A 27,023-nucleotide genomic window follows, 5' to 3' on the forward strand; every position below is an offset into this window, starting at 1 on the left:
GGAGAAGTTCCGGCTAGATATAGTCTGACTCACTTCGACGCACAACAAAGGCTCTGGAACCAGTTCTCTCGAGAGGGGCTCGACTCTTTTCCACTCTGGCGTTGCAAGCAATGACAAGCGACGGGCTGGGGTGGCAAGATATTTGATGTTCAAACTCATAAACTTTATTTTTTTTTTGCAAATAATAATTAACCTAGAATTTTATGGCTGCAACACGTGCCAAAGTAGTTGGGAAAGGGCATGTTCACCACTGTGTTACATGGCCTTTCCTTTTAACAACACTCAGTAAACATTTGGGAACTGAGGAGACACATTTTTGAAGCTTCTCAGGTGGAATTCTTTCCTATTCTTGCTTGATGTACAGCTTAAGTTGTTCAACAGTCCGGGGGTCTCCCTTGTGCTATTTTAGGCTTCACACATTTTCAATGGGAGACAGGTCTGGACTACAGGCAGGCCAGTCTAGTACCCGCACTCTTTTACTATGAAGCCACGTTGATGTAACATGTGGCTTGGCATTGTCTTGCTGAAATAAGCAGGGGCGTCCATGGTAACGTTGCTTGGATGGCAACATATGTTGCTCCAAAACCTGTATGTACCTTTTAGCATTAATGGTGCCTTCACAGATGTGTAAGTTACCCATGTCTTGGGCACTAATACACCCCCATACCATCACACATGCTGGCTTTTACACTTTGCGCCTATAACAATCCGGATGGTTCTTTTCCTCTTTGGTCCGGAGGACACGACGTCCACAATTTCCAAAAACAATTTGAAATGTGGACTCGTCAGACCACTGGACACTTTTCCACTTTGTATTAGCCCATCTTAGATGAGCTCAGGCCCAGCGAAGCCGACGGCGTTTCTGGGTGTTGTTGATAAACGGTTTTCGCCTTGCATAGGAGAGTTTTAACTTGCACTTACAGATGTAACGACCAACTGTAGTTACTGACAGTGGGTTTCTGAAGTGTTCCTGAGCCCATGTGGTGATATCCTTTACACACTGATGTCGCTTGTTGATGCAGTACAGCCTGAGGGATGGAAGGTCACGGGTTTAGCTGCTTACGTGCAGTGATTTCTCCAGATTCTCTGAACCCTTTGATGATATTACGGAGCGTAGATGGTGAAATCCCTAAATTCCTTGCAATAGCTGCTTGAAAAAGGTTTTTCTTAAACTGTTCAACAATTTGCTAACACATTTGTTGACAAAGGGGTGACCCTCACCCCATCCTTGTTTGTGAATGACTGAGCATTTCATGAAATCTACTTTTATACCCAATCATGGCACCCACCTGTTCCCAATTTGCCTGTTCACCTGTGGGATGTTCCAAATAAGTGTTTGATGAGCATTCCTCAACTTTATCAGTATTTATTGCCACCTTTCCCAACTTCTTTGTCACGTGTTGCTGACATCAAATTCTAAAGTTAATGATTATTTGCACAAAAAAAATGTTTAACAGTTTGAACATCAAATATGTTGTCTTTGTAGCATATTCAACTGAATATGGGTTGAAAATGATTTGCAAATCATTGTATTTTGTTTATATTTACATCTAACACAATTTCCCAACTCATATGGAAACGGGGTTTGTATAATCTAGAACAGTGGTTCTTAACCTGGGTTCGATCGAACCCTAGGGGTTCGGCCTCAGGGGTTCGGCGGAGGTCAAAACACACCCGACTCATCGTGTAAATACAAACTTCTCCCTATAGGCATATTACGAATATGACAACATTTGACTAATTTGCAGGTGTGTAATATGTTGTGAGTTCATGCACTGTGTTGGTTTTGTTGTTTGAACAAGGTGATGTTCATGCACGGTTCATTTTGTGCACCAGTAAGAAAAACATGGTAACACTTTAGTATGGGAACATATTCACCATTAATCAGTTGTTTATTAACATGCAAATTAGTAACATATTGGCTCTTAACTAGTCATTATTAAGTACTTATTAATGCCTTATTTGGCATGGCTTTATTATAACCCTAACCCTCTAACCCTGACCTGAACCCTAACCAAATAACTCTAATTTAAATCTTTGTTATTTAGAATATGTTCCCCATACTAAAGTGTTACCAAAAACGTATAACTTTGTCTTGAATTTGAAAAAAAAAAAATTTTTATTTTTCACTAAAGAAGGGTTTGGTGAATGCGTATATGAAACTGGTGGGGTTCGGTACCTCCAACAAGGTTAAGAACCACTGATCTAGAATTAGCTTTCACCATCTTAGCGGTGAGAAAGCAGCTCAGTATGTCAATATAGCAGCATAAGCTAGTTACTTCTGTGATCGATCAATGCGCCGCTAAAAGTAGGTCCTTAACGTTAGCGTTTATAATAACAATATCACCAATACTTGGTTATTATTCAGGTCACAAAATGTAAATGGAGTATTGTTGGCAGTTTTTGTTAGGGATGTCCCGATCCGATATTGATTTCGGAAATCAGTCCTATATTAGCCAAAAAAGTGAATATCGGATTTTATCGGGCCGAATCTAAAAACTCCGATATAAGCGCTCCGATATAAGCTGTCCATTTTCCGCTGCAGCACTTCTATAATAGGTGACTCTGGTTTGATCACACTCCAACACAGTAGGTGGCGGCAATGCCCCTTAATTAACGTTGGTGCCGGCCGCGGAAGAAGAGCGTCTCTGATCCAGCATGCACAGCACACGTGATCACAACAACGACAACGCGTGTGCTTGCAACAAAGTGTAGTGATGTCGGCTGTGTGGAAGTATTTGAACTTAAACTCGGACAAAGACGTTGCCGCTAAATGCAACATTTGTCAGGCGCAAGTGTCCCGTGGAGGGACAGAACCGGGAAGGTTCAATACAAGCAATCTCATCGCACATTTGAAAAAACACCACAAAAAAACAACATTAGGATTTTGGCGAGAGCAGCAAGGCGAAGCAACAAACCTCTGGCTCGCTTCAGCAACCCACGCTGGCCGAAAGCTTTGCAAGACGTGACAAACTACCACGGGACAGCAAAAAGGCAATGGCCATAACAGAACATATAGCCCGGTTTATTGTGCTTGATGAGCAGCCCCTGTCGGGTGTGAGTAATGTCGGCTTTAAACGCTTAATGGAGCACCTCCAACCTCGCTACATTATTCCTAGCCGCCACTACATAGTAGACAAACTATACCCCAGATGCACCAAGAGGTTAAAAAGTGTATTGCCGCACAGCATGCCCAAATGCTTATCTTCTTAAAAAAAAATCTCCACATTATGCTCGGACTGCAGAAAGTGGAGAAGGAGGAGGAGGAGTAGTAGGGGTAGTTAGCACTGACTGATTATTAGTTGTTTTATGCTCTTGTTATTAGAGTGATATGTTTATTGTGTTTACACTATTCTTCAGTGATGACTAAGAGTAATTACTACATTGTTTTGGGCACAGTCAGTCAGTGAAACTGGAGCTGTGAACTCTTAACTTAGAGCTTAAAGCTTTTGCTTTTTATTATTACTATTATTATTATTATTATTGCTTTTGTTATTCATTCTTGAATGGCTTTTTTGTTGTTTTTTTGCAAAATTTGTTTGTTTTTGTTTTGTCTACATATTCGAAATAAAAATGAAAGAAAGAAAGAAAGAAAGAGCAGTTGGACAGTGGACAATATTGTGTTGTTGTTGTTGTTGTTGTTTTTGTCCCTGCCCACAGTTGTTTCCAACATATGCTGCCAGTAAAAAAATAACTGAAGTGAACTTGAATTGTTTGCACTTTAAAACGTTTTTTTTTTTTTTTAATTGGATTTATTTAGGTTATTTTTCAGGGTCTTCTAATTTATTTTTTATTTATTCTATTCAATTGTATAATTATGTTGGTATTAGTGGTTATTTTGCACTTTAAATATAACATTTTGTCTTTATTGGATTTGTTGAGGTAATACTCTTATGTTGAAGGTTAAAATGTATGTAACCAATTGGTTAATAATAAATGGGTCAGTTTTTCCTTTACCTACTCTTGCTGACTATTGTTTTCTGTTTTAACACTACAACATCAGTAACAGTAATATCACTTTATCAAGCCTTTTCTAACATTCCACACAACAAAATAAGGAATAAATGTATGTAAGATTTGTGCCTATATCGTATCGTATTGATATCGGTATCGACCAATACTCAAGGCTACAATATCGGTATCGTATCAGAAGTGAAAAAGTTGTATCGGGACATCCCTAGTTTTTGAATGGTTATTTGGAGGACTTTGTGGGTCTAATAGAGGAGCTCCCATTGACTCCAATGTTAGCTGATTTTTACTCACGTTTATTTACTAATTAGAATTTATAAAAATTTAAAACATGTCTTACATAAAGATTGTGAATGATAGGCGACATTTTAAAAAAAAGTGCAGTTTCCTTTGAATTTGTCAGATAAGTAAACTGTCCTTCAAATTTAAGATGAAAAACAATTGAGGTTGTTTATATATATTATCCACAATGAAGTTGCAGTAAATCTAAGCACACAAGTGAAAGTACATTCATATACACATGAAGTACACATATGTGTAAGAATCATGTTAACCACCAAAATATTGTCTCGTTCTCCGAAAGCTAGGGCTGGGGGATATGGCCTTTTTTTAATATCTCGATATTTTTAGGCCATATCGCGATACACGATATACTGTATATGTGGATATTTTGCCTTAGCCTTGAATTGTTTATTGTTTATTGAATGGATCCCCATTAGCTGACGCCAAGGCGACTGCTAGTCTTCCTGGGGTCCATATAGGAGCATACAAAATTAAAATACAAAGAATACATGCATTACCAGACATTATACAATGGAAACATACAACATAAGATAAAAAGCTAGTTAAAACCAGTATTAAAAATTCACAATGGAAAAATACAACATAAGATAAAAAGCTAGTTAAAACCAGTATTAAAAATTCACGTCATGTGGGCAGCTGCATTAGGTGTATTTTCAAAGCTGTCTTAAATGACAATTTCAATCAATCAATCAATCAATGTTTATTTATATAGCCCTAAATCACAAGTGTCTCAAAGGGCTGTACAAGCCACAACGACATCCTCGGTACAGAGCCCACATACGGGCAAGGAAAAACTCACCCCAGTGGGACGTCGGTGAATGACTATGAGAAACCTTGGAGAGGACCGCATATGTGGGTAACCCCCCCCCTCTAGGGGAGACCGAAAGCAACGGATGTCGAGTGGGTCTGACATAACATTGTGAAAGTCCAGTCCACAGTGGATCCAACACATCAGCGGGAGTCCAGTCCACAGCGGGGCCAACAGGGAACCATCCCGAGCGGAGACGGGTCAGCAGCGCAGAGATGTCCCCAACCGATGCACAGGCTAGTGGTCCACCCGGGGTCCCGGCTCTGGACAGCCAGCACTTCATCCATGGCCACCGGACCTATGCAACTCCCCCTCGCAAGGGACAGGGGAGAAGAGGAGAGAAGAAAAGAAACGGCAGATCAACTGGTCTAAAAAAGGGGGGTCTATTTAAAGGCTAGATTATACAAATGAGTTTTAAGATGGGACTTAAATGCTTCTACTGAGGTAGCATCTCTAACTGTTACCGGGAGGGCATTCCAGAGTACTGGAGCCCGAATAGAAAACGCTCTATAGCCCGCAGACTTTTTTTTTGGCTCTGGGAATCACTAATAAGCCGGAGTTCTTTGAACGCAGATTTCTTGTCGGGACATATGGTACAATACAATCGGCGAGATAGGCTGGAGCTAAACCGTGTAATATTTTATACGTAAGTAGTAAAACCTTAAAGTCGCATCTTAAGTGCACAGGAAGCCAGTGCAAGTGAGCCAGTATAGGCGTAATATGATCAAACTTTCTTGTTTTTGTCAAAAGCCTTGCAGCCGCATTTTGTACCAACTGTAATCTTTTAATGCTAGACATAGGGAGGCCCGAAAATAATACGTTACAGTAATCGAGACGAGACGTAACGAACGCATGAATAATGATCTCAGCGTCGCTAATGGACAAGATGGAACAAATTTTAGCGATATTACGGAGATGAAAGAAGGCCGTTTTAGTAACACTCTTAATGTGTGACTCAAACGAGAGAGTTGGGTCGAAGATAATACCCAGATTCTTTACCGAGTCTCCTTGTTTAATTGTTTGGTTGTCAAATGTTAAGGTGGTATTATTAAATAGATGTTGGTGTCTAGCAGGACCGATAATCAGCATTTCCGTTTTCTTAGCGTTGAGTTGCAAAAAGTTAGCGGACATCCATTGTTTAATTTCATTAAGACACGCCTCCAGCTGACTACAGTCTGGCGTGTTGGTCAGCTTTAGGGGCATGTAGAGTTGAGTGTCATCAGCATAACAGTGAAAGCTAACACCGTACTTGCGTATGATGTCACCCAGCGGCAGCATGTAAATACTAAAGAGTGCAGGGCCAAGAACCGAACCCTGGGGAACTCCGCACGTTACCTTGACATAGTCCGAGGTCACATTGTTATGGGAGACGCACTGCATCCTGTCAGTAAGATAAGAGTTAAACCAAGACAAGGCTAAGTCTGACATACCAATACGTGTTTTGATACGCTCTAATAAAATATTATGATCGACGGTATCGAAAGCGGCGCTAAGATCAAGAAGCAGCAACATAGATGACGCATCAGAATCCATCGTTAGCAATAGATCATTAGTCATTTTTGCGAGGGCTGTCTCCGTAGAGTGATTTGCCCTGAAACCGGATTGAAAAGGTTCACAGAGATTGTTAGTCACTAAGTGTTCATTTAGCTGCTGTGCAACAGTTTTTTCGAGAATTTTGGAAATAAACGGAAGGTGGGAGACCGGTCGGTAGTTTACCATGAGGTCAGGATCGAGGTTAGGTCTTTTGAGCAGAGGATGAATAACCGCTTTTTTGAATGCTAGGGGAACAGTGCCGGAGGAAAGTGATAAGTTTATAATATTTAACACTGATGGACCTAATAATACAAACAGTTCCTTGATAAGTTTCCCAGGAAGTGGGTCAAGTAAACATGTTGTTTGTTTTATCCCACTTACACGCTGTAATAATTCCTCTAATGTTATTTCATCAAAAATAGAGAGACTATTTTGGAGGGCAGTGTCCGTCGTATATACAGTCGTATTTGTGTTAATAGAGCCCAGTTGTAGCTGGGATGCGTTGTCTTTAATCTCCTTTCTAATGAGTTCAATTTTCTTATTAAAGAAATTCATAAAATCATCTGCCGAGTGGGTGGAGCTACTGGGAGGAGTCCCTTGTTGGGTTAGCGATGCTACTGTACTAAACAGAAATTTAGGATCGTTTTTGTTGAGGCGGATGAGATTTGAGTAGTATTTAGTTTTAGCTAAGGTAAGCATGCGTTTATAAGTTATTAAACTATCACTCCATGCTTGATGGAAAACCTCAAGTTTAGTCGCGCGCCATTTGCGTTCCAGTTTTCTACATGATAATTTCTGAGCTCTAATTTCTTCTGTAAACCATGGGGTGCGCCTTTTAGGGGCCCTTTTTTGCTTTAGCGGTGCTATACTATCAATAATTTCGCGCAAGGCATCGTCAAAGTTGTTAGTGAGTTTATCAATAGAGCCGACATAATTTGGGAATGGTGCTATTACCGAAGGCAGTAGGTCAGCAAGAGTCATCGTTGTGGCAGCATTAATGTTGCGGCCGCTATAGCAGTTATTATTATTATTAGCTTGTTGACAAAGAGTCAAAACTTCAAATTTTATAAGGTAATGATCGGACATTACTTTAGTATATGGAAGTATCATAACTTTGGAGGTGGTGACACCCCTGACAAGCACTAGATCTATTGTATTACCGTTGCGATGCGTGGGTTCATGTATTATTTGTGTAAGACCACAGCTATCAATTATGGTTTGGAGCGCCACGCACTGAGGGTCCGATGGGGTATTCATATGGATATTAAAGTCCCCCATTATGATTATATTGTCGGCGTGCGTCACTAGATCAGCAACGAACTCTGAGAATTCACTGATAAAGTCCGAATAGGGCCCAGGGGGGCGGTAGATAACAGCCAGGTCGAGAGGTAGCGGTGTGACAGACCTCATAGTAAGCACCTCAAACGATTTATATTTATTATTTAGGTTAGGGGTAAGGTTGAAATTTTCATTGTATATTAGTGCGACACCCCCTCCCCTTTTAAGAGGGCGGGCAACATGCGCATTCGTATAGTTAGGAGGAGATGCCTCATTGAGCGCAAAAAATTCGTCCGGTTTGAGCCAGGTTTCGCTAAGACCAATGACGTTAAGATTGTTGTCTCTAATGACCTCATTAACCAATAACGCCTTGGGAGACAATGATCTTATGTTTAAAAAGCCCATATTATAGGTATTGGGCTGTTTTGACGAGTTTTTGTTAAGATTATCCGTAGTGGCAATATTAACAATGTTGCGTTTATTATGCGTAGTGCACTTTAAATAGTTTCGACCATATCTAGGAATTGATATGACGGGAATTTTCCGATTGTTTGCTTGGTGCTGCAATAGACTGGACATATCATAATTTGCCACCTCAGTAGAATGCATGTCCACCCCTGACACAGACACAACAGAAAAAACATTATGTGAATTGTGTATTATTCTAAGAGAATTGCTATGCGTACATGGATTATCCAGCCTGGCGCTGGCTAGTTCTAGCTTAACTGACTCCTCACCCGGACTAACAGACATTGTAATTGCCTGTGACCGGGCTTGCTCTAGTGTAGTCAGTCAAGTGAGACTTAAATAGTAGTCTATGTTTCTAGACAGGATGATGGCGCCTTCCTGGTTAGGGTGAAGGCCGTCTCTCATCAGCAAGCCTGGTTTGCCCCAGAAAGAGGGCCAGTTATCAATAAACGTTAGTCCCTTCTGCCTACAGTAGCTAGCCAACCACTTGTTAAGCGAGACTAATCTGCTATATCTCTCATCATTGCCTCTCGCAGGCAGGGGGCCAGAGACAATTACTCGATGCCTGGACATCTTTCTGGCGAGATCACAAGTCCTGGCTATGTTTCTCTTTGTAATCTCTGACTGTCTCATTCTAGTGTCATTGGAGCCAACGTGTACAACTATATTCGCATAATTAGTGGTGCGATTAGCCTGTCGTACGTGTTTACTAGGCCTGTTGCGAGTTAGCTCCCTAAGATTAGCTTCAATGTCAGGTGCTCTGGCCCCGGGGATACACTTTATTGTGGCTGGTTTGCTAAGCTTTATGTTTCGGGTGATGGAGTCCCCTATAACTAAGGTGTGGTGCCCGGTAGACTGGGGTGTAGGACTAGCTAAAGAGCTAAATCTATTATGCGTCTCAACCGGTACACCGTAGCTTGTAGGCCGCTTAGGACTGCTACAAGCTGGGCTAGTTAGCTCGCTACAGCTAACGCTAGCAGATGTGTCCGCAACATCTAAAGTTACGACATTACTCTGCTCTAACTGGCGGACACGGCCCTCTAGCAGAGCCAACCTCTCCGTGAGTAAGGTGCAAGACGCGCAGGAAGCCATTACTCACAGTGTTTTCTGTCACCGAGTGAAGTTCCTGCTGTCCTCAGGGAAGTGGTCGCGGTCTGCTTTGTGAGAGATTAATGTGAGATGGCAATTGATTCCAGAATGATATACATCTATACATGACTGTATGATTGGTCCTGGGAGCAGGAAGTGTCAAATAGCCATTGCTGGCATTCCTAGTGCCATGAATATGTGTATTAGTTGATTTTAAAAACGGTTTGTAAAAGTAATCTGGTGATTGATCTAAAATGATAGTTCTGAAGAACATAAGGAGACTACAATGCATCTTTTGTTCAACAGACAACCAGGACAGGCGTGAATGCATATATGAAATATTAGTGCGCAAAGAACATTTAAGTAGCAGTCTAGCCGCTCTGTTCTGTACAAGTTGCAGTTTGTTCAGGTCAGACTTAGTCGTAGCGGACCATATTATAGGACAGTAATGAAGATGACAGAAAACCAAGGACTGTATCACTTGAGCCATTGTTGAGGATGTCAAGAAGGTGGAGCACTTCCTGACCATGGCTAGACCTCTTCCCATTTTCATTGAAATACCATCAATATGATGGGACCATGACAGTTGACTGTCTAATAGCACACCAAGCAGTTTTGCTTTTTTGACCTGCTCAATAGGTATGTCTGACATTGAAATATGAAGCTGTGGGTCATCAACAAGCATATGCCTGGATCCAAAAAGAATGCTTTTTGTTTTGTCAATATTCACAACAAGTTTACTATCATTTACCCAGTGACACTCTCTCCAGGTCCTGATTTAAGTTATTTTCTAGGTCATTTAAGGTAGAGGCAGTACTGTATAGAGTTGTGTTACCTGCATACATAACCATATTGGTGTTTGTTGTAACACAGGGAAGATCATTAGTAAAAATAATAAAAAGTAAAGGACCTAAGCAGCTTCCTTGAGGCTCGCCGCACTAATTGTACTTGCGTTCAGATAGGCTACCATTAAAACACACTCTCTGTGATCTTCCTGATAGATAGCTCAACATCCAAGAAAGTGACATACTATTAAAACCATATTTTCTCAGTTTGGACATCATTATGTTGTGATCTATGACATGGAATGCCGCACTAAAGTCAATCAGGACAGTACCAACCATCTTCTTGACATCCATTTGTGACAGCCAGTCATCAGTCAGCTGAGCTAGAGCAGTAGATGTTGAGTGACCTTGCCTATAAGCATGCTGGGAACACCACATCACTTTGTTGTAGGTAAAGTAATCTTGAATTTGTTTGAAAACAACTTTTTCCATCAATTTACTAAGAGCAGGAAGTATGCTTATTGGTCTACTTTTTTTTACCAGTAAAATCTTTATTTGTGTCCTTGGGTAGAGGGATGACCTTGGCTTCCTTCCAAACCCCAGGACAGACTCCATATCTTAATGACTTATTAAATATATGACAAATCGAAGTTGATACATGGCATGCCGCAATTTTTAACAATTTGCCATCTAGCATGTCCGTCCCAGCAGGTTTATCAGATGGCAGTGATAACAACAATTTCTCAATATCAGAACTACTAACTGGTACAAAATCGAACCTACAGTTTTTACCCTTCATTATATGATTTTCAATGAATGTGCATGAGGAGGAGCCATCAGAAGGCGTCATATTCACTCTCAGATTTTCCACCTTGTTTGTGAAGTAATTATTAAAATATGTGGCAATTTCCATTGGCTTAGTCAGGTAAGCTCCATCAACTTCTATATACGAATTTGTTTTACATGATGCTGATCTTCCCATTATTTGATTTAAAATTTTCCACAATTGTTTTCCATCATGTCTAAAGTCATAGATCTTTGTCTGATAATATACCTTTTTATTACCTCTATTTATTTTAGTTACATGATTTCTTAAATTACGATAAATCATCGCATCAGAAAGTAGACCAGAAGAGTCCGCCAACTTTTTAGCCTGGTTACGTTGCTTCATAAGTGCTTTGAGCTCATTCCCTAACCAGGGGGCGCCATTTGCCTTGACAGTTGTTTTCCTGACAGGAGCATGCTTATCTGCAATCTGCAAAAATAACTTCATGAATGTGCTCAAAGCAGCTTCAGGATCCTCCTCAAGACACACAGTTTCCCAGTTAACATGTTTCACATCATCTATACATTTTACTTCATTAAAATATTTATAAGACCTTTTATGTATTGTCACACTAGGAGCTTTGGAGAGCTTGGTCTTCCTCCTTATTGCAATTAAGTTGTGGTCCGTAAAGCCAAGAGCTATTGATACTGTTTTAGTGCATTTATCAGGAACATTAGTGAATAGGTGGTCAATGCATTTGGATGACTTTAGCCCATTTCTATTTATAGTTGATCTGGTTGGTAGTGTAATGGTCTGTGTGAGGTTACAGGCATTAGTTACAGCAATAAGTTTCTTTTTCAGCGGGCACATAGCGGACCAATCAATGTTTGTGCCCCCAGTAAAATATATCTCTCTGTTCTCATCACTAGATTTATCCAACATCTTGCATATTAAATCCAGGTATTTTATATCGGCACTAGGTGGTCTATAGCAGCACCCAACCAGTATGGGTTTGGTCTGTGGCAGGTGAACCTGGATCCACAGGGCCTCAATATCAGTCAACATTAAATCATGTCTTACTTTCACAGGAATGTGACTCTGCACATACACAGCTACACCTCCACCATATCTTGTTCTATCCTTCCTAAAAATTGTGTATCCGTCTACAGCTGATTCAACATCCTCAAAAGAGGAGTCAAGATGGGTTTCAGATATTGCCGTAATGTGTATATCATTAGACTTCATTATCATACATAAATCTGGGATTTTGTTTCTTAAGCTACAGATATTCAAGTGAGCTATTAGTAGGCCTTTGCCGGGTAGTTTAAGGTTGTATGAAACTATGATGAAGAGAGAGAGCAATTGATGACTTATATTGCTTTTTACAATTGACCCTGAAACACAGTAGTGTAGGCCTGCTTTGAGGCATAAAAAGACGTACAGGTAGACATATATAACAACGCCCAACTAGTACAAAGGCATGACATCTGCAACTGCAGCAAAAAACTAAAGAATAAAATGGGAAACAATGAGTGACAGTCATTATGTGTGTGTGAAAATTGTCCATGAGTAGACACAGGGGTCCTACCTTGCCGCAGATAGTTCCTCAGATATCGAATTTGTCCAAATCACTGATGTCGTTGATGACCATGACTTTCTCCTCTTCTGGGGTCGTGTCATTCAGCTTGATAAACACTTTTCAGCTGGCAGTCCATCTAGACTGAATTTTGCTTTGCTTCCTCAGGATTGGTGCGCGCCTGGCGATCTCACCATTTCTTTTGGTGAGATGTTCGTTAATGTACACCTCCGTTCCTTTTAATTTGCGACCCTGTTTTAGGATCGCAATCTTGTTCCTTCTGTTGGTGAAGCGAATGATGATCGCTGGTGTCGCTCCTTTGGTTCTCGTAGGCAGCGTGTGACAGGCTTCAATGTCGCTTCTGTCCACGGAGATCCTCCTGCTCCCCAAAAAGCTGACCACTTGCTGCTCCAGCGATTCCACCTCCGACTCCGATTGAACTCCCTCCCGCCCTGCAGGGCCGTTCCCCCGGGCTGCCACACTGGCGTATGACCGATGTTTGGTCTTCAGTCCGCTGACGATCACGTTGTTCATGCGGGAAACTTTTATAGCTTTGTCTTTCTCCGTGTTCAGTCTTTTGAGTGACTGAATGTCACCCATCAGATCCACGATTTTCTTTTGCTGTTCAGCAATTGTTGCGATCTCAGCCGACAAAAATTCAAGAGATTTCTTAATTTCTTCCATGTCATCCTCAGGGGGGCTAACCGCTCTCCTTGGCTTCGGACCCATGCTAACCTGGGCCACGGCTGAAGGCGAGCCTAGCCCGGCAGCAGTGCAACTTGGATCTAGGCTAGAAACGAGCCACACCAACGTAGACACTTAGCGACGCCGGAATGTACTATTTTACCGGGCACTCAAGGGCTACTGCCCGCCCGAGTGGCTAGCACACGCCGCTCTGGTCGCTCTGTTGCTGCACGCCGTGAGAAAGTTTCGCCCTGCTTCCTTGCCTGCAGGTGTGTGACTGAACACTTGTCGGGGGTGGGGGCGGGGGGCGGGGTTGGGGGCGTGGTTATTTACAGCTAGAATTCACCAACTCAAATATATATATATATATATATATATATATATATATATATATATATATATATATATATATATATATATATATGGCTGGAAAGTTCTCTTTTGGCAAGGTCTTCCTTTTGAATATCACCGTGGGTGGAAGTTTCTGGCCGTTAGCATGGCAAGCTAGAACCACAGTGAAGGACGACTTTTCATTCCCTGTGGTGCGAATATTCACCGTACGTGTTCCCGTTGTATCCACAGTGCGGTTCACATGAATTTCAAAAGTCAGTGGAACCTTGTACGCGTGTCTCTTAGTAGGAGACATTTTGTGGTCTTTACAGAAACACACAAATGAAATGAAACGTAATATCCGTGCGCTTCTTCTACGGGGGCGGGTGCTCACCTTGGCGGTTGCTTACAGTAGAAGAAGAAGCGCTTCCTCTTCTATGGGGGCGGTTGCTTACCGTAGAAGAAGAAGCGCTTCCTCTTCTACGGGGAAAAAAGATGGCGGATGTTTACCGTAGTTGCGAGACCTAAACTTTATGAAAAGAAATATTAATATTAATCCATATATTAGCCGCACTGTCAGCTTTTGAGAAAAATTTTGGTTTTTAGGTGCGGTTTATGGTGCGGAAAATACGGTACTTCAGTTAAATACTTTAAAAATAGAATGTGAGGTTACAGTGCACTTGACCTTAAAACAAATGATAATAATCATAGTTTGAATTTGTCCCAAATTTGAGGAAAATCTATCAAAGAATTCTTGAGATATGGCTTTAACAATGTGCAAAGTTAAGACAAAATAATAAAAAAAAATATTTAAAAAAAGACTCAAGACCTGCTGTGACATCAACACATTGTTTTGTTCGTGTAAATATTGTTTTGTACCATATTGTGTACAGATTCTAAACTGTAATGCAGTATGTGGGCTCTGTACCGAGGATGTCGTTGTGGCTTGTGCAGCCCTTTGAGACACTTGTGATTTAGGGCTATATAAATAAACATTGATTGATTGATTGATTGATTGATTTTGTTGTATTTCCATTTTTCGGCATTATTCGATATTTTGATTGATGTCAGCCATTTTGGGCTGGTGTCCTTTATTTTATTTTATTTTTGACTTCCTCTTATAACACAGTATCTACTGAAATTTTTAATGTATAAACCATTATTGTTAAGCAATAATGTTTGTATGTTCAATTGTACAGGTTGCTATTCACTTATTTTGAAGCGTTTTTTTCATTTGTTTTGTATGTTTCATGGTTTAAATTCTAATTAAAGTATACCAATGATAAAATACTTGTCTCAAATGTTAGGTATATGTATTAATGTCAATTTGTGAGAGAGATTCTGTTTCCAGAATGAATGTAAATACATTTACAAGAAAAAAACAGCTGCATAAGATTTTCGTTTTTTTGTCATTCCTGTTTTCATACATTTATGGCTCTAAAAAAAAAACGCCACGATATTTTGCGGATAACTTTTAACCTAATGTCCACAATGGCATTTTCTATGCAAAAATGCAAAAAAAGAGTAGTGCCCAGACGTGGGAACGAAAATCACTTTCTAGACACTTTTTCCTGGTTCACCTTTTGGCCTAGTATGTAAGATGGTGCGCTTGTTTTATGTCTCTGTGAGAAGGAGAGACAAGAAAGAGTGAGAAGAGCCCGTAGTGTAATGCCTGCAGCTAAAAGCAACTGCGTGAGAACGTATACTCCAAAATCACAATATACCGTATTTCCTTGAATAGCCGCAGGGGCGCTAATTAATTTAAAACCTCTTCTCACTCCTGCGGTTACCAAAACCATGCGGAATGAGCAAGCATGCTCTAATTATTTTAAAACCTCTTCTCACTCCGGCGCATACCTTATCATTAAAAACACATTTAATAAAAAAAACGTTATTATGATCTTACCTTTACTTGTAGATGGGTCCATGTGCAGCTGCTTCTGATCAAAGGCAGTCTTTCTCATCTTTCTTCAATTTTAAAAGTCTCTGGAGATATTCCTTTAATTATTACCTCCTGCTTCGATTGAAAGTCCAGTTTAGAAAACGGTTTTATTTTAGATATGTAATCCTCCATGTTAAAAGTGCAAGCAAACAATTGCTGCATGCTTGCTGCTTGTTGTCTTCTTCTGCAGTACCTGTCTCCTGCAGTACTGGTAGTCGCAAGAAGGATCACTAGCGCCCTCTACCACCTGGAGGTGGGAGTCATTTAATGACTCATATTTGACCCGGCGGAAGTGCCAAGCATGCGCTAATTATTTTGCGGAACGAGTTTGACCCGGCTGTAATTCTAGGCAGGCGAATACTATATTCCCGGCGCCAATTCAAGGAAATACGGTAGTAATTTTCTATATCGCGCAGAGACAAACCCGCGATATATCCAGTGTATCGATATATCGCCCAGCCCTACCTAAAGCCAATATCGAATATCCTTTGGTGAGCTGACCGTATCTTCACACCGCTAGTTAAAAGCACACCAACCCCATGACATGACACTTCCACGTGTTGTAGAACAGTAGTACAACATTTTAAACATACACACACATCTAAAGAATATAAAAAATATAAATATTTGGTGGGCCAAACAAAATGACTCGGTGAACCAATGTTTGGTATGGGCGATATGACCTCAAATCTATATCCTAATAACAATATATGTCACAATATATCAATTAGTATATGATTGATAATAGAAAAATTTCAAAGCGGGTTACAAAAGCTCCTAATTTGGCAGCTGACATATGCAGTAACATAGTGTGTCATTTCTAATTGTATTATTCTGTCGAAACAATTATTAATAACGTACTTGTTTATTTACTGTTAATATCTGGTTACTTTATTTGACAAAATAATACTGGAAATTATGTAATATTTTACTGCATATTTCAGCAACTAAATTAGGAGCCTGTGTAGCCTGTTTTAAAATGGTTCTATTAGTAATTCTATATCAGGGGTCTCAAACTCAATTTGCCTGGGGGCCACTGGATGCAGAGTCTGGGTGAGGCTGGGCCGCAAGAAAAGATTTCTTAAAAAAATATTAATGAATGTCTTTATTTTTATTTTCAACACAAAATAAAATCAAAATATAAATGAACAAAATGAGAATTCAGTAAATAAATCAGTCATAAGTAATAACAATAAGAATTTGATTTCTCCAGTCAGCAACAATGTACACATACAAGTAACAATAAATAAATCTGTGAACCTGAACATGGCTTGAACATGGCTTCTCTTGCCTACTTCTTGCTGCGAGACACCTGGCAGCATTTCCTCTCGCATAACTGAGCTACATTTGGCTGGAGAGAAGAAGCAGTTGAGACCCTCAGTATGGCTTGAAGATGATCATCAGTAATTCTGGACCTGTACTTGGACTTATTGAGGTTCAAGGTGGAGAAGAGCTTTTCGCACAAGTACAGTATGTGCTCCCAAAAAGGCACATGATCCGCTTGTACATTCGGGAAAGCTCAGGGAAGCTGGGAGGCAATTCTCTCAAAAATTGTCCAAGTTTGTCTGCTCTTCCACTCACCTCCCTGAACTTGGCTTTGAAGTCAGAGTTGCACTGCAGGTCAATGAGCTCCATTTGAAGCACAGGAGGGGCATCTTGCACATCAATGGAGAAGGGGTCTGCAAACATTTGAAATGTGGCTCTGTGTGTCTTGAAGTCTGCAAATCTGTGATCAAATTCCTCCCCTAGCTTCAAAATGGCATCAACATACATCTCACCACTGAATGGTGTGCCTGCATCCACGAGTGCCTTGTATGCTGGGAAATAGCAAAGGTTTGTCTGAGGGAGCTGGACTTTCCAAAACTGACATTTTGTGGAGAATGCTCTCACGTTGTCATAGGCAGCACTGACGAGTTGCCCCTTGCCTTGTAACTTCTTGTTCAGTACATTAAGCTCATGTGTGATGTCAACAAGAAAAGCCAAGTCCATGAGCCATTTGGGATCACTTAGCACAGGAACACTACCCCAACCTTCTCCATGAAGGCTTTCACCTTTGCTCTCAACTCAGGAAATCTCTTCAACGAGTTTCCCCTGCTGAGCCAACGCACCTCAATGAAGTAGATCACAACCCAATATTCAGACTCCACTTCCTCTAAAAAAGCACGGAAACATTGGTGCTTTAAGCCCCTGGATCTGATTTGGTTTATGCATTTGACAACAACAGACATCACATGGTCAAACTTCAGGCATTTGCTGCAAAGGGCCTGTTGATGGATAATGCAGTGCAAAGCAATGGCCTCCTCTGCACCCTCCTCTTTCAATTTTTTTTGAACAAGTGTCACTAGTCCATTTTCCCTCCCTGTCATTGATGGTGCTCCATCAGTTGTTATTCCAACTAACCTCTTCCATGGCAAACCGGCATTCTCAATGGCATCACAAAGCTGGTGAAATATCTCCTGAGCGGTGGTCTGGCCATGCATTGGAACTACTGTGAGCATCTCCTCTATCACTTCAAAATTGTCATCAATATCACGGACATTATATATATATATTGCGAGCTGGGCAGTGTCTGTGATTTCTGTGGTCTCATCAAGAGCGACCGAGTATCAACTGAAATATTTGGCTTTCTCGCACAGTTGATCATAAATGTTAGTTGACAAGTCAGAAATGCGCTCTGCCACGGTATTGGCAGAAAGGCTGATGTTGCTAAACTGATCTTTCTTTTCCGGACAAACTATACTTGCAGCCTGTAACATGCACTTTTTAATAAATTCACCTTCTTTGAATGGCTTTTCCACTCTAGCAACCATCTCACTCACCTTGTAGCTAGCTTTGACTGCTGCATCACTCTTTTCGCTTGCTTTCTTAAAGGCCTACTGAAACCCACTACTACCAACCACGTAGTCTGATAGTTTATATATCAATGATGAAATCTTACATTGCAACACATGCCAATACGGCCGGGTTAACTTATAAAGTGCAATTTTAAAATTCCTGCCACACTTCCGGTTGAAAAACTCCTTTGGATATGATTTATGCGCGTGACGTCACAAAAGCAACGGAAGTGGTTGGACCCCATCGGACCCGATAGAAAAGCCTCTTGTTTTCTTCGACAAAATTCCACATTATTCTGGACATCTGTGTTGGTGAATCTTTTGCAATTTGTTTAATGAACAATGGAGACTGCAAAGAAGAACGTTGTAGGTGGGATCGATCGGTGTTTTAGCGGCTAAGTACAATACTGTAATATCTGTGATATTTGCATTAGTGTACTGTCTTTAAGGGTTTGGGGAACGCGCATGCGCGAGTGAGTTGGCGGAGAACTTGTGTGTGTGAGCGTGAGTTTTGGCTAACAGCAGCTCGTGTATGTGTGTGCGTTACTTTTTGAACTACAACCAGTTACCGCTTTTTAATAAAGCGATTGAGCAGCGCTTCCTCGTCTGTGTGACTCCTTCTCCACTGCGGGGCATTACAATACTTACAGCAACACAACAAGGACTACTTACTACACCTAGCCGATGCTTGCCGCCAAACCCACGGATGAAGTCCTTCGTCGTGCCGTCGATCGCTGGAATGCAGGTGAGCACGGCTGTTGATGGGTTTCTATCTTCATTTGAGAACGATGCTACGCGCTAGCTCAGTAGCTAAGTGTGTCACCGATGTATTGTCTTGGAGATAAGTCACTTTAAATGTCCATTTCGCGTGCTCGACTCTCATTTTCAAGAGGATATAGTATCCGAGGTGGTTTAAAATACAAATCCGTGATTCACAATAGAAAAAGGAGAGAGTACATAGTTCTGTGAGGTCTGGTTGCTAAGTTAGCATCAATGGCGTCGTTAGCACAGCATTGTTAACCTTCGCCAGCCTGGAAATCATTAACCGTGTATTTACATGTCCACGGTTTAATAGTATTGTTGATTTTCTATCTATCCTTCCAGTCAGAGGTTTATTTATTTTTTTTCTATCTTCATTTGAGAACGATGCTATCGCGCTAGCTCAGTAGCTAAGTGTGTCACCGATGTATTGTCTTGGAGATAAAAGTCACTTTAAATGTCCATTTCGCGTGCTCGACTCTCATTTTCAAGAGGATATAGTATCCCAGGTGGTTTAAAATACAAATCCGTGATTCACAATAGAAAAAGGAGAGAATACATAGTTCTGTGAGGTCTGGTTGCTAAGTTAGCTTCAATGGCGTCGTTAGCACAGCATTGTTAACCTTCGCCAGCCTGGAAATCATTAACCGTGTATTTACATGTCCACGGTTTAATAGTATTGTTGATTTTCTATCTATCCTTCCAGTCAGAGGTTTATTTATTTAGTTTCTATCTTCATTTGAGAACGATGCTATCGCGCTAGCTCAGTAGCTAAGTGTGTCACCGATGTATTGTCTTGGCGATAAAAGTCACTTTAAATGTCCATTTCGCGTGCTCGACTCTCATTTTTAAGAGGATATAGTATCCCAGGTGGTTTAAAATACAAATCCGTGATCCACAATATAAAAAGGAGAGTGTGGAATCCAATGAGCCAGCTTGTACTTAAGTTACGGTCAGAGCGAAAAAAGATACGTCCATCACTGCCTCTCAAGTCGTTCACTGTAACGTTCCTCATCTACGAATCTTTCATCCTCGCTCAAATTAATGGGGTAATCATCACTTTCTCGGTCCGAATCTCTCTCGCTCCATTGTAAACAATGGGGAATTGTGAGGAATACTAGCTCCTGTGACGTCACGCTACTTCCGGTACAGGCAAGGCTTTTTTTTTATCAGCGAGCAAAAGTTGCGAACTTTATTGTCGATTTTCTCTACTAAATCCTTTCAGCAAAAATATGGCAATATCGCGAAATGATCAAGTATGACACATAGAATGGATCTGCTATTCCCGTTTGAATAAAAAAAAATCATTTCAGTAGGCCTTTAAAGAAATCTTGTTGCCTCAGTAGACTGCTTTTAAAATGTGCAGTCACTCTCTCATCTCCCTGGTATTTTGCATACTCCTCAGCATGTCTAGTGGTATAATGACGTTTTAAATTGTATTCCTTGTGCGCGGCAACTTTCTCTGTGCAAATAAGACACGTCGGGGTGCCCCTGTGCTCAACAAAGAAATATTGCATCTCCCACTTTTCCTGGAATTGTCTTTGCTCATCACTAACCTTTCTCTTCACTGCACGCTTTGAAAAAGACATGTTTGGGGTTGTGGAATATATTTGTATTTAACCGACGCACGGAGAATAATGTTATTTCCGCAATGTGTGTCGTTCCGCTTTTCCTCCCGACAGCAACACGGCGGTCAGCAGAAAGTACCGGGAAAAAGTGACTGCTCCCGCAGTGTTATATGGCGTCATATACAAATATATGTAGTGTTCATCGTGTGAGGCAATGCAAATTAAACAATAAAAAAAAACAAATAACGGTTTGAATTGGTCCAGGTTATCAGGAACTTTATTACTGATGGACAGGTGTCGCTGTGTGACTGCAACCAGGCACGTAAGACAACCCTTGTCTCCATGGCAACGTTTCTCTCGCTTTTACTCATTTGCCGCTTTTCCACTAACGCAGGGGTATTTTGGACACAAATAACAAAAATTGTCTCTGTCTGGAGCCAACGGGAGGGGGTGGGGTCTCGCTGTGGAGTTTACAGTTACGGTAGCACAATTAGCCCCGATCACGACTAACGTGTTACACGTCCGATTCGCCCAGCGACTCTCTGTCGGAGTATCAGCGCTGGGGTCCAGTGTACCACAGTTTTGTATTGTCGCTCGGTCCTTTGGAAGCTACCGGACCGCTCGTCTCCCCCGCCCGGACCAGCGGGAGCGAGAAAGAGCGAAAGAAAGAGAGAGAGAGAGAGAGAGAGAAAGGGAGGTAGGGAGGGAGGAAGAGCGCGTGCGTGTCTCGTGGAAAAGCAGCAAAACGTTTCTCTGCTTGCATCACGCAAGTGACGTCAATGTTCGGCCCTCGAGAGCCATATACCACACCATGACTGGTAGATTCCTTGTAGCCCGGAAGAGTTAGGGCTACAAGGGACCCTGGGTATTTGTTCTGTTGTGTTTATGTTGTGTTACGTGTGGATGTTCTCCCGAAATGTGTTTTTCATTCTTGTTTGGTGTGGGTTCACAGTGTGGCGCATATTAGTAAGAGTGTTAAAGTTGTTAAAACGGCCACCCTCAGTGTAACATGTGTGGCTGTTGACCAAGTATGCTTTGTAGTCACGTGTGTGTGTCTGTTGAAGCCGCATACAACATGTGACTGGGCTGGCACGTTGTTTGTATGGAGAAAAAGCGGAGGCTAAAGGCAATGCCATCACTGCACGCCCGCCCTCAATAGTGCCCTCAATATTGTTGTCCTCAGTATTGTTGACGGGTGAAAATCGGGAGGGTTGGCAAGAATGCTTCAGCTCCGCACACAGCGCTGTCAAGCGCCATTCATTTGTTTTTATTTTCCTGTGAATAATGTTGTAAAGAGCAGCGTGTTTGTGTGTCACTGAGATTTCAAGACAGTTCATACGATAACTTGTTTGTCCTAAGTGCATGCAAAAGTACTGAATGCATTGTGTGACTGAGCAGAGATGGATGTTTCTCAAACTTGTGTTTGTCTTGCAGACGTCTGTGTAGAACATCTTCACCCTGAGCAACAGAAGTGGAGCTTCAGGATGCGGACAGAGGAGCCACAGCCCTCCCACATTAAGAAGGAAGAGGAATACCCACTGATCCCCCATTTTAAAAAGGAAGAGGAGGACCCACTGACACCCCATTTTAAAGAGGAAGAGGAGGACCGACTGACATCCCATTTTAAAGAGGAAGAGGAGGACCGACTGACATCCCATTTTAAAGAGGAAGCGGTGGATCCACTGAGTCCTCACATTAAAGAGGAAGAGGAGGAACACAGCATCAGTCAGCATGTTGAAGGAGTGGAGGAGGTTGATGTCACCAAGATGCCAGTGACTGGTGTCCCTGTGAAGAGTGAAGATGATGAGGTCAAAGGTGAGAGTGAGGAGAAGAGAAGCAGCAGCTCAACACAACACATGACAACAGAAGCTGATGGAGACCACTGTGGAGGATCACAAGCAGACAAGATCTTAGCTCCACTATCAGATAGTGAGGACACAACGTCACACTCTCCTGACACTGATGATGAACACTCTAAACATGATAAGACATGTCACACTGACAACACTCACTTCACATGTTCTCTCTGTGACAAAACTTTTAAATATCCTAGTTATTTGAAAAGACACATGAGAACACACACTGGAGAAAGACCTTTTTCATGTTCAATCTGTAGTAAAGATTTTACTCATAGGCACCATTTGAAATTACACAAGAGAACACACACTGGAGAAAAACCTTTTTCATGTTCAATCTGTAGTAAAGGTTTTACTCAAAGGCACACTGTGAAAAGACACATGAGAACACACACTGGAGAAAAACCTTTTTCATGTTCAATCTGTAGTAAAGATTTTACTCAAAGGCAAGATTTGAAAATACACATGAGAATACACACTGGTGAAAAAGCTTTTTCATGTTCAATCTGCGGTAAAGATTTTACTTATAGGAACTATTTGAAAAGACACATGAAAACACACACTGGAGAAAAACCTTTTTCCTGCTCAGAATGTGGTAAAAGTTTTACAATAAATCAAAGTTTAAAAGTACACATGAGAACACACACTGGAGAAAAACCTTTTAGCTGTTCAATCTGTGGTAAAGGTTATGTTCTAAGTTACCATTTGAAAGTGCACATGAGAACACACACTGGTGAAAACCCTTTTTCCTGTTCAGTCTGTGGTAAAGGTTTTACACGAAATCATTCTTTGAAAGCACACAAGAGAACACACACTGGGGAAAAATCACATTCCTGTTCAATCTGCAGCAGAAGCTTTAGTGAACGATCATCACTTGTAGTACACATGAGAAGACACCCAGGAGAGAAATTGTTGAGTTGCAGTGTGTGTGGTGAAAGATTGTCTTCTAAGTACCAGTGTAAGAAACACAAGTGTGCTGGTGAGAACAGCAGCAGCAAATGAAGATGCAGGATTTGAAATAAACTGTCAAGACTTTAACTTTGACTTTCTAACAACATCAGCACATATAACATGTGTGACATCATTGTTGTTTGTGTAACTATCTTTTTAATATGCTTCTACATTTATAGATTACATATTTTATATTAGTGCTTTTTTCAGTCAAGTACATGCATTAATATGCAACATTGTGTACTTTTATTAAACATTGAACAGAACAATTTGACTGAAAAGGTGAGAGTAAACAGTACAAGACATATTTTACATACAATAAACATTTTGTGTGTATATATATTCACCGTACAATATTAGACTTATTCATAATAGTGTTTTTTATAGGTGTTAGAAATATTGAAGTGTGACATGTTTGTATTTGTAATTATTAATGATCCCATAGATTAGCACCTTTATATGATATACATATGTACTTGTTCACATGTGAAACATCTTCTGGACCACTTCAGGAAGCATATTATTATTTACTTTATACATCATTTGAACACTTGTCTTTTATACAATTTTAAAATGTGTGATTTTATGAATCATTTGTTGGGTTTCTATAATCCATTCTCTTAATTATCGTTATTACTCTCTTTTGTAATATGATGATTGTGTCGTGATTGTTTCATATGTATGTCCCCAGACCTTTATGCAATATAAAAGTGAGAGAAAATGGCTGAATTGTTTGTGGAAGGATGGTTTTGTTTTTACAAACTTACAATTGTGGATAAAACAAAAATGTCCATTATTGTTTTTTAAAAAAAATTTTTTTTCTTTTTTAACATCCCCAAAACAATATACATTTCAGAAAACAAGTGTGGAGTGTCAGGCAAAAGCCAATATTGTACATCATCCCACAGACATTTATTTTGCACACATTTATAACATAAACTATTTTATTTCCCTATCACAGAAAGAACAAGTGTTGTCATCAATTGTAAAACAACATCCTGAAATTATTTGAAGTGGTCAATTTTTGGCCACTGCCTTTGCCTTTGGAAGAATGGATTCTTTCAAGTTATGAGTATTTTTTGTTTGTTTGTTTTGTTCCAGAGAAAATACAGCAAAAAAGAAATAGTAAATAAGTGTCTCCAAAAAGGGACAAGCGGTAGATAATGGATGGATGTCTAATTTCAGAGTTTTGAATCTGTAATATTGTGTCCATCCACCAAAAGCCCAGAAAGTTTAGAAAAGAGTTCTGAAAAAGATGATATGCTGTATTTAGAATATTTTGAACGAAAACCTTTATAATTTTTTTTAAATATTTCCGTCTTTTTGCAGGTCGTACGTAATGAAATCTTAAAATATTATAATACTTTTATCACTCAATAAGTGCATCAGCGACCAAATGCCTTTTTCAAACATTAGGGTTGCCAACTCCCAGACTTTGAAATAAGGGACATCTCGCGGGTGGTTGGAACATTTTTGGTGTCACTTATAAAATTTGCGTGTCCCCTATTTCAGTCCGGGCCTGAAAAAATGCTTTAAAAATGCCAAAATGCTTAGAAAAATGAACTTGACACCTCCACTAGACTACTGTTGCACTTACTGTAAGTCCTATTAATACCATAATCACAAGAAAATTGTATTCTTCAAGCATACATTTATTTTATTTTTAAATGTGCAAAACAGAGGGGGAACAAAATCAAAAATCCCAATTGAGATGGGTGCTGGATCAAAAAAGGAACACTTAGAAGAAAAAGAAGACCTCAATGAAAGATAAAAACAAAGGACCCAGATTTCCCTCGCCCGGACGCGGGTCACCGGGGCCCTCCTCTGGAGCCAGGCCCGGAGGTGGGGCACGATGGCGAGCGCTTGGTGGCCGGGCCTGTCCCCATGGGGCCCGGCCGGGCACAGCCCGAAGAGGCAACGTGGGTCCCCCCTCCAATGGGCTCGCCACCCATAGCAGGGGTCATAGAGGTCGGGTGCGAAGTGAGCTGGGCGGCAGCCGAAGGCAGGGCACTTGGCGGTCCGATCCTCGGCTACAGAAGCTAGCTCTTGGGACGTGGAACGTCACCTCGCTGGGGGGGAAGGAGCCTGAGGTAGTGCGCGAGGTGGAGAAGTTCCGGCTAGACATAGTCGGACTCACTTCGACGCACAGCAAGGACTCTGCAACCAGTTCTCTCGAGAGGGGCTGGACTCTCTTCCACTCTGGCGTTGCCGGCAGTGAGAGGCGACGGGCTGGGGTGGAAATTCTTGTTGCCCCCCGGCTCAGAGCCTGCATGTTGGAGTTCAACCCGGTGGACAAGAGGGTAGCTTCCCTCCGCCTTCGGGTGGGGGAACGGGTCCTGACTGTGGTTTGCGCTTACGCGCCAAACCGCAGCTCAGAGTACCCACCCTTTTTAGATTCGGTCGAGGGAGTACTTGAGAGTGCACCCCCGGGTGATTCCCTCGTTCTGCTGGGGTACTTCAACGCTCATGTTGGCAGCGACAGTGAAACCTGGAGAGGCATGATTGGGAAGAATGGCCGCCCGGATCTGAACCCGAGCGGTGTTTTGTTATTGGACTTTTGTGCCCGTCACAGATTATCCATAACGAACACCATGTTCAAACATTAGGGTGTCCATATGTGCACTTGGCACCAGGACACCTTAGGCCGCAGTTCCATGATCGACTTTGTAGTTGTGTCGTCAGATTTGCGGCCTCATGTTTTGGACACTCGGGTGAAGAGAGGGGAAGAGCTTTCTACCGATCACCACCTGGTGGTGAGTTGGCTGCGATGGTGGGGGAGGAAGCCGGACAGACCTGGCAGGCCCAAACGCATTGTGAGGGTTTGCTGGGAACGTCTGGCAGAGTCTCCTGTCAGAGAGAGTTTCAATTCCCACCTCCGGAAGAACTTGAACATGTCACGAGGGAGGTGCTGGACATTGAGTCCGAGTGGACCATGTTCCGCGCCTCTATTGTCGAGGCGGCTGATTGGAGCTGTGGCCGCAAGGTAGTTGGTGCCTGTCGTGGCGGTAATCCTAGAACCCGTTGGTGGACACCGGCGGTGAGGGATGCCGTCAAGCTGAAGGAGTCCTATCGGGTTCTTTTGGCCCATAGGACTCCGGAGGCAGCGGACAGGTACCGACAGGCCAAGCGGTGTGCGGCTTCGGCGGTCGCGGAGGCAAAAACTCGGACATGGGAGGAGTTCGGGGAAGCCATGGAAAACGACTTCCGGACGGCTTCGAAGCGATTCTGGACCACCATCCGCCGCCTCAGGAAGGGGAAGCAGTGCACTATCAACACCGTGTATGGTGAGGATGGTGTTCTGCTGACCTCGACTGCGGATGTTGTGGATCGGTGGAGGGAATACTTCGAAGACCTCCTCAATCCCACCAACACGTCTTCCTATGAGGAAGCAGTGCCTGGGGAATCTGTAGTGGGCTCTCCTATTTCTGGGGCTAAAGTTGCTGAGGTAGTTAAAAAGCTCCTCGGTGGCAAGGCCCCGGGGGTGGATGAGATCCGCCCGGAGTTCCTTAAGGCTCTGGATGCTG

General features: G+C 41.7%; 2 protein-coding genes across 9 annotated transcripts in view; one reads left to right on the top strand and one right to left on the bottom strand.

Annotated features, from left to right (window-relative positions):
• Positions 1 to 27,023, bottom strand: part of LOC133636326 (zinc finger protein 568-like) — a 448,159-nt gene that overhangs the window by 380,767 nt on the left and 40,369 nt on the right. The gene's annotated exons all lie outside the window — the stretch shown is intronic.
• LOC133636336 (gastrula zinc finger protein XlCGF57.1-like) overlaps positions 1 to 27,023 on the top strand; it is a 297,128-nt gene that overhangs the window by 197,740 nt on the left and 72,365 nt on the right. For 4 of the 5 annotated variants that reach the window (XM_062030284.1, XM_062030285.1, XM_062030287.1 and 1 more), the window contains one exon: positions 22,127 to 24,206. The exons of the other annotated variant lie outside the window; for it this stretch is intronic. In XM_062030284.1, the coding sequence (XP_061886268.1) occupies positions 22,127 to 23,550 (1,424 nt within the window). In that variant the 3' untranslated portion in view covers positions 23,551 to 24,206. Of the gene's footprint in view, positions 1 to 22,126; positions 24,207 to 27,023 lie in introns of those variants that run through there. 5 annotated transcript variants of the gene reach the window in all.

The sequence above is a fragment of the Entelurus aequoreus genome, linkage group LG20, assembly GCF_033978785.1.
Source record: "Entelurus aequoreus isolate RoL-2023_Sb linkage group LG20, RoL_Eaeq_v1.1, whole genome shotgun sequence".
NCBI lineage: Eukaryota > Metazoa > Chordata > Actinopteri > Syngnathiformes > Syngnathidae > Entelurus > Entelurus aequoreus.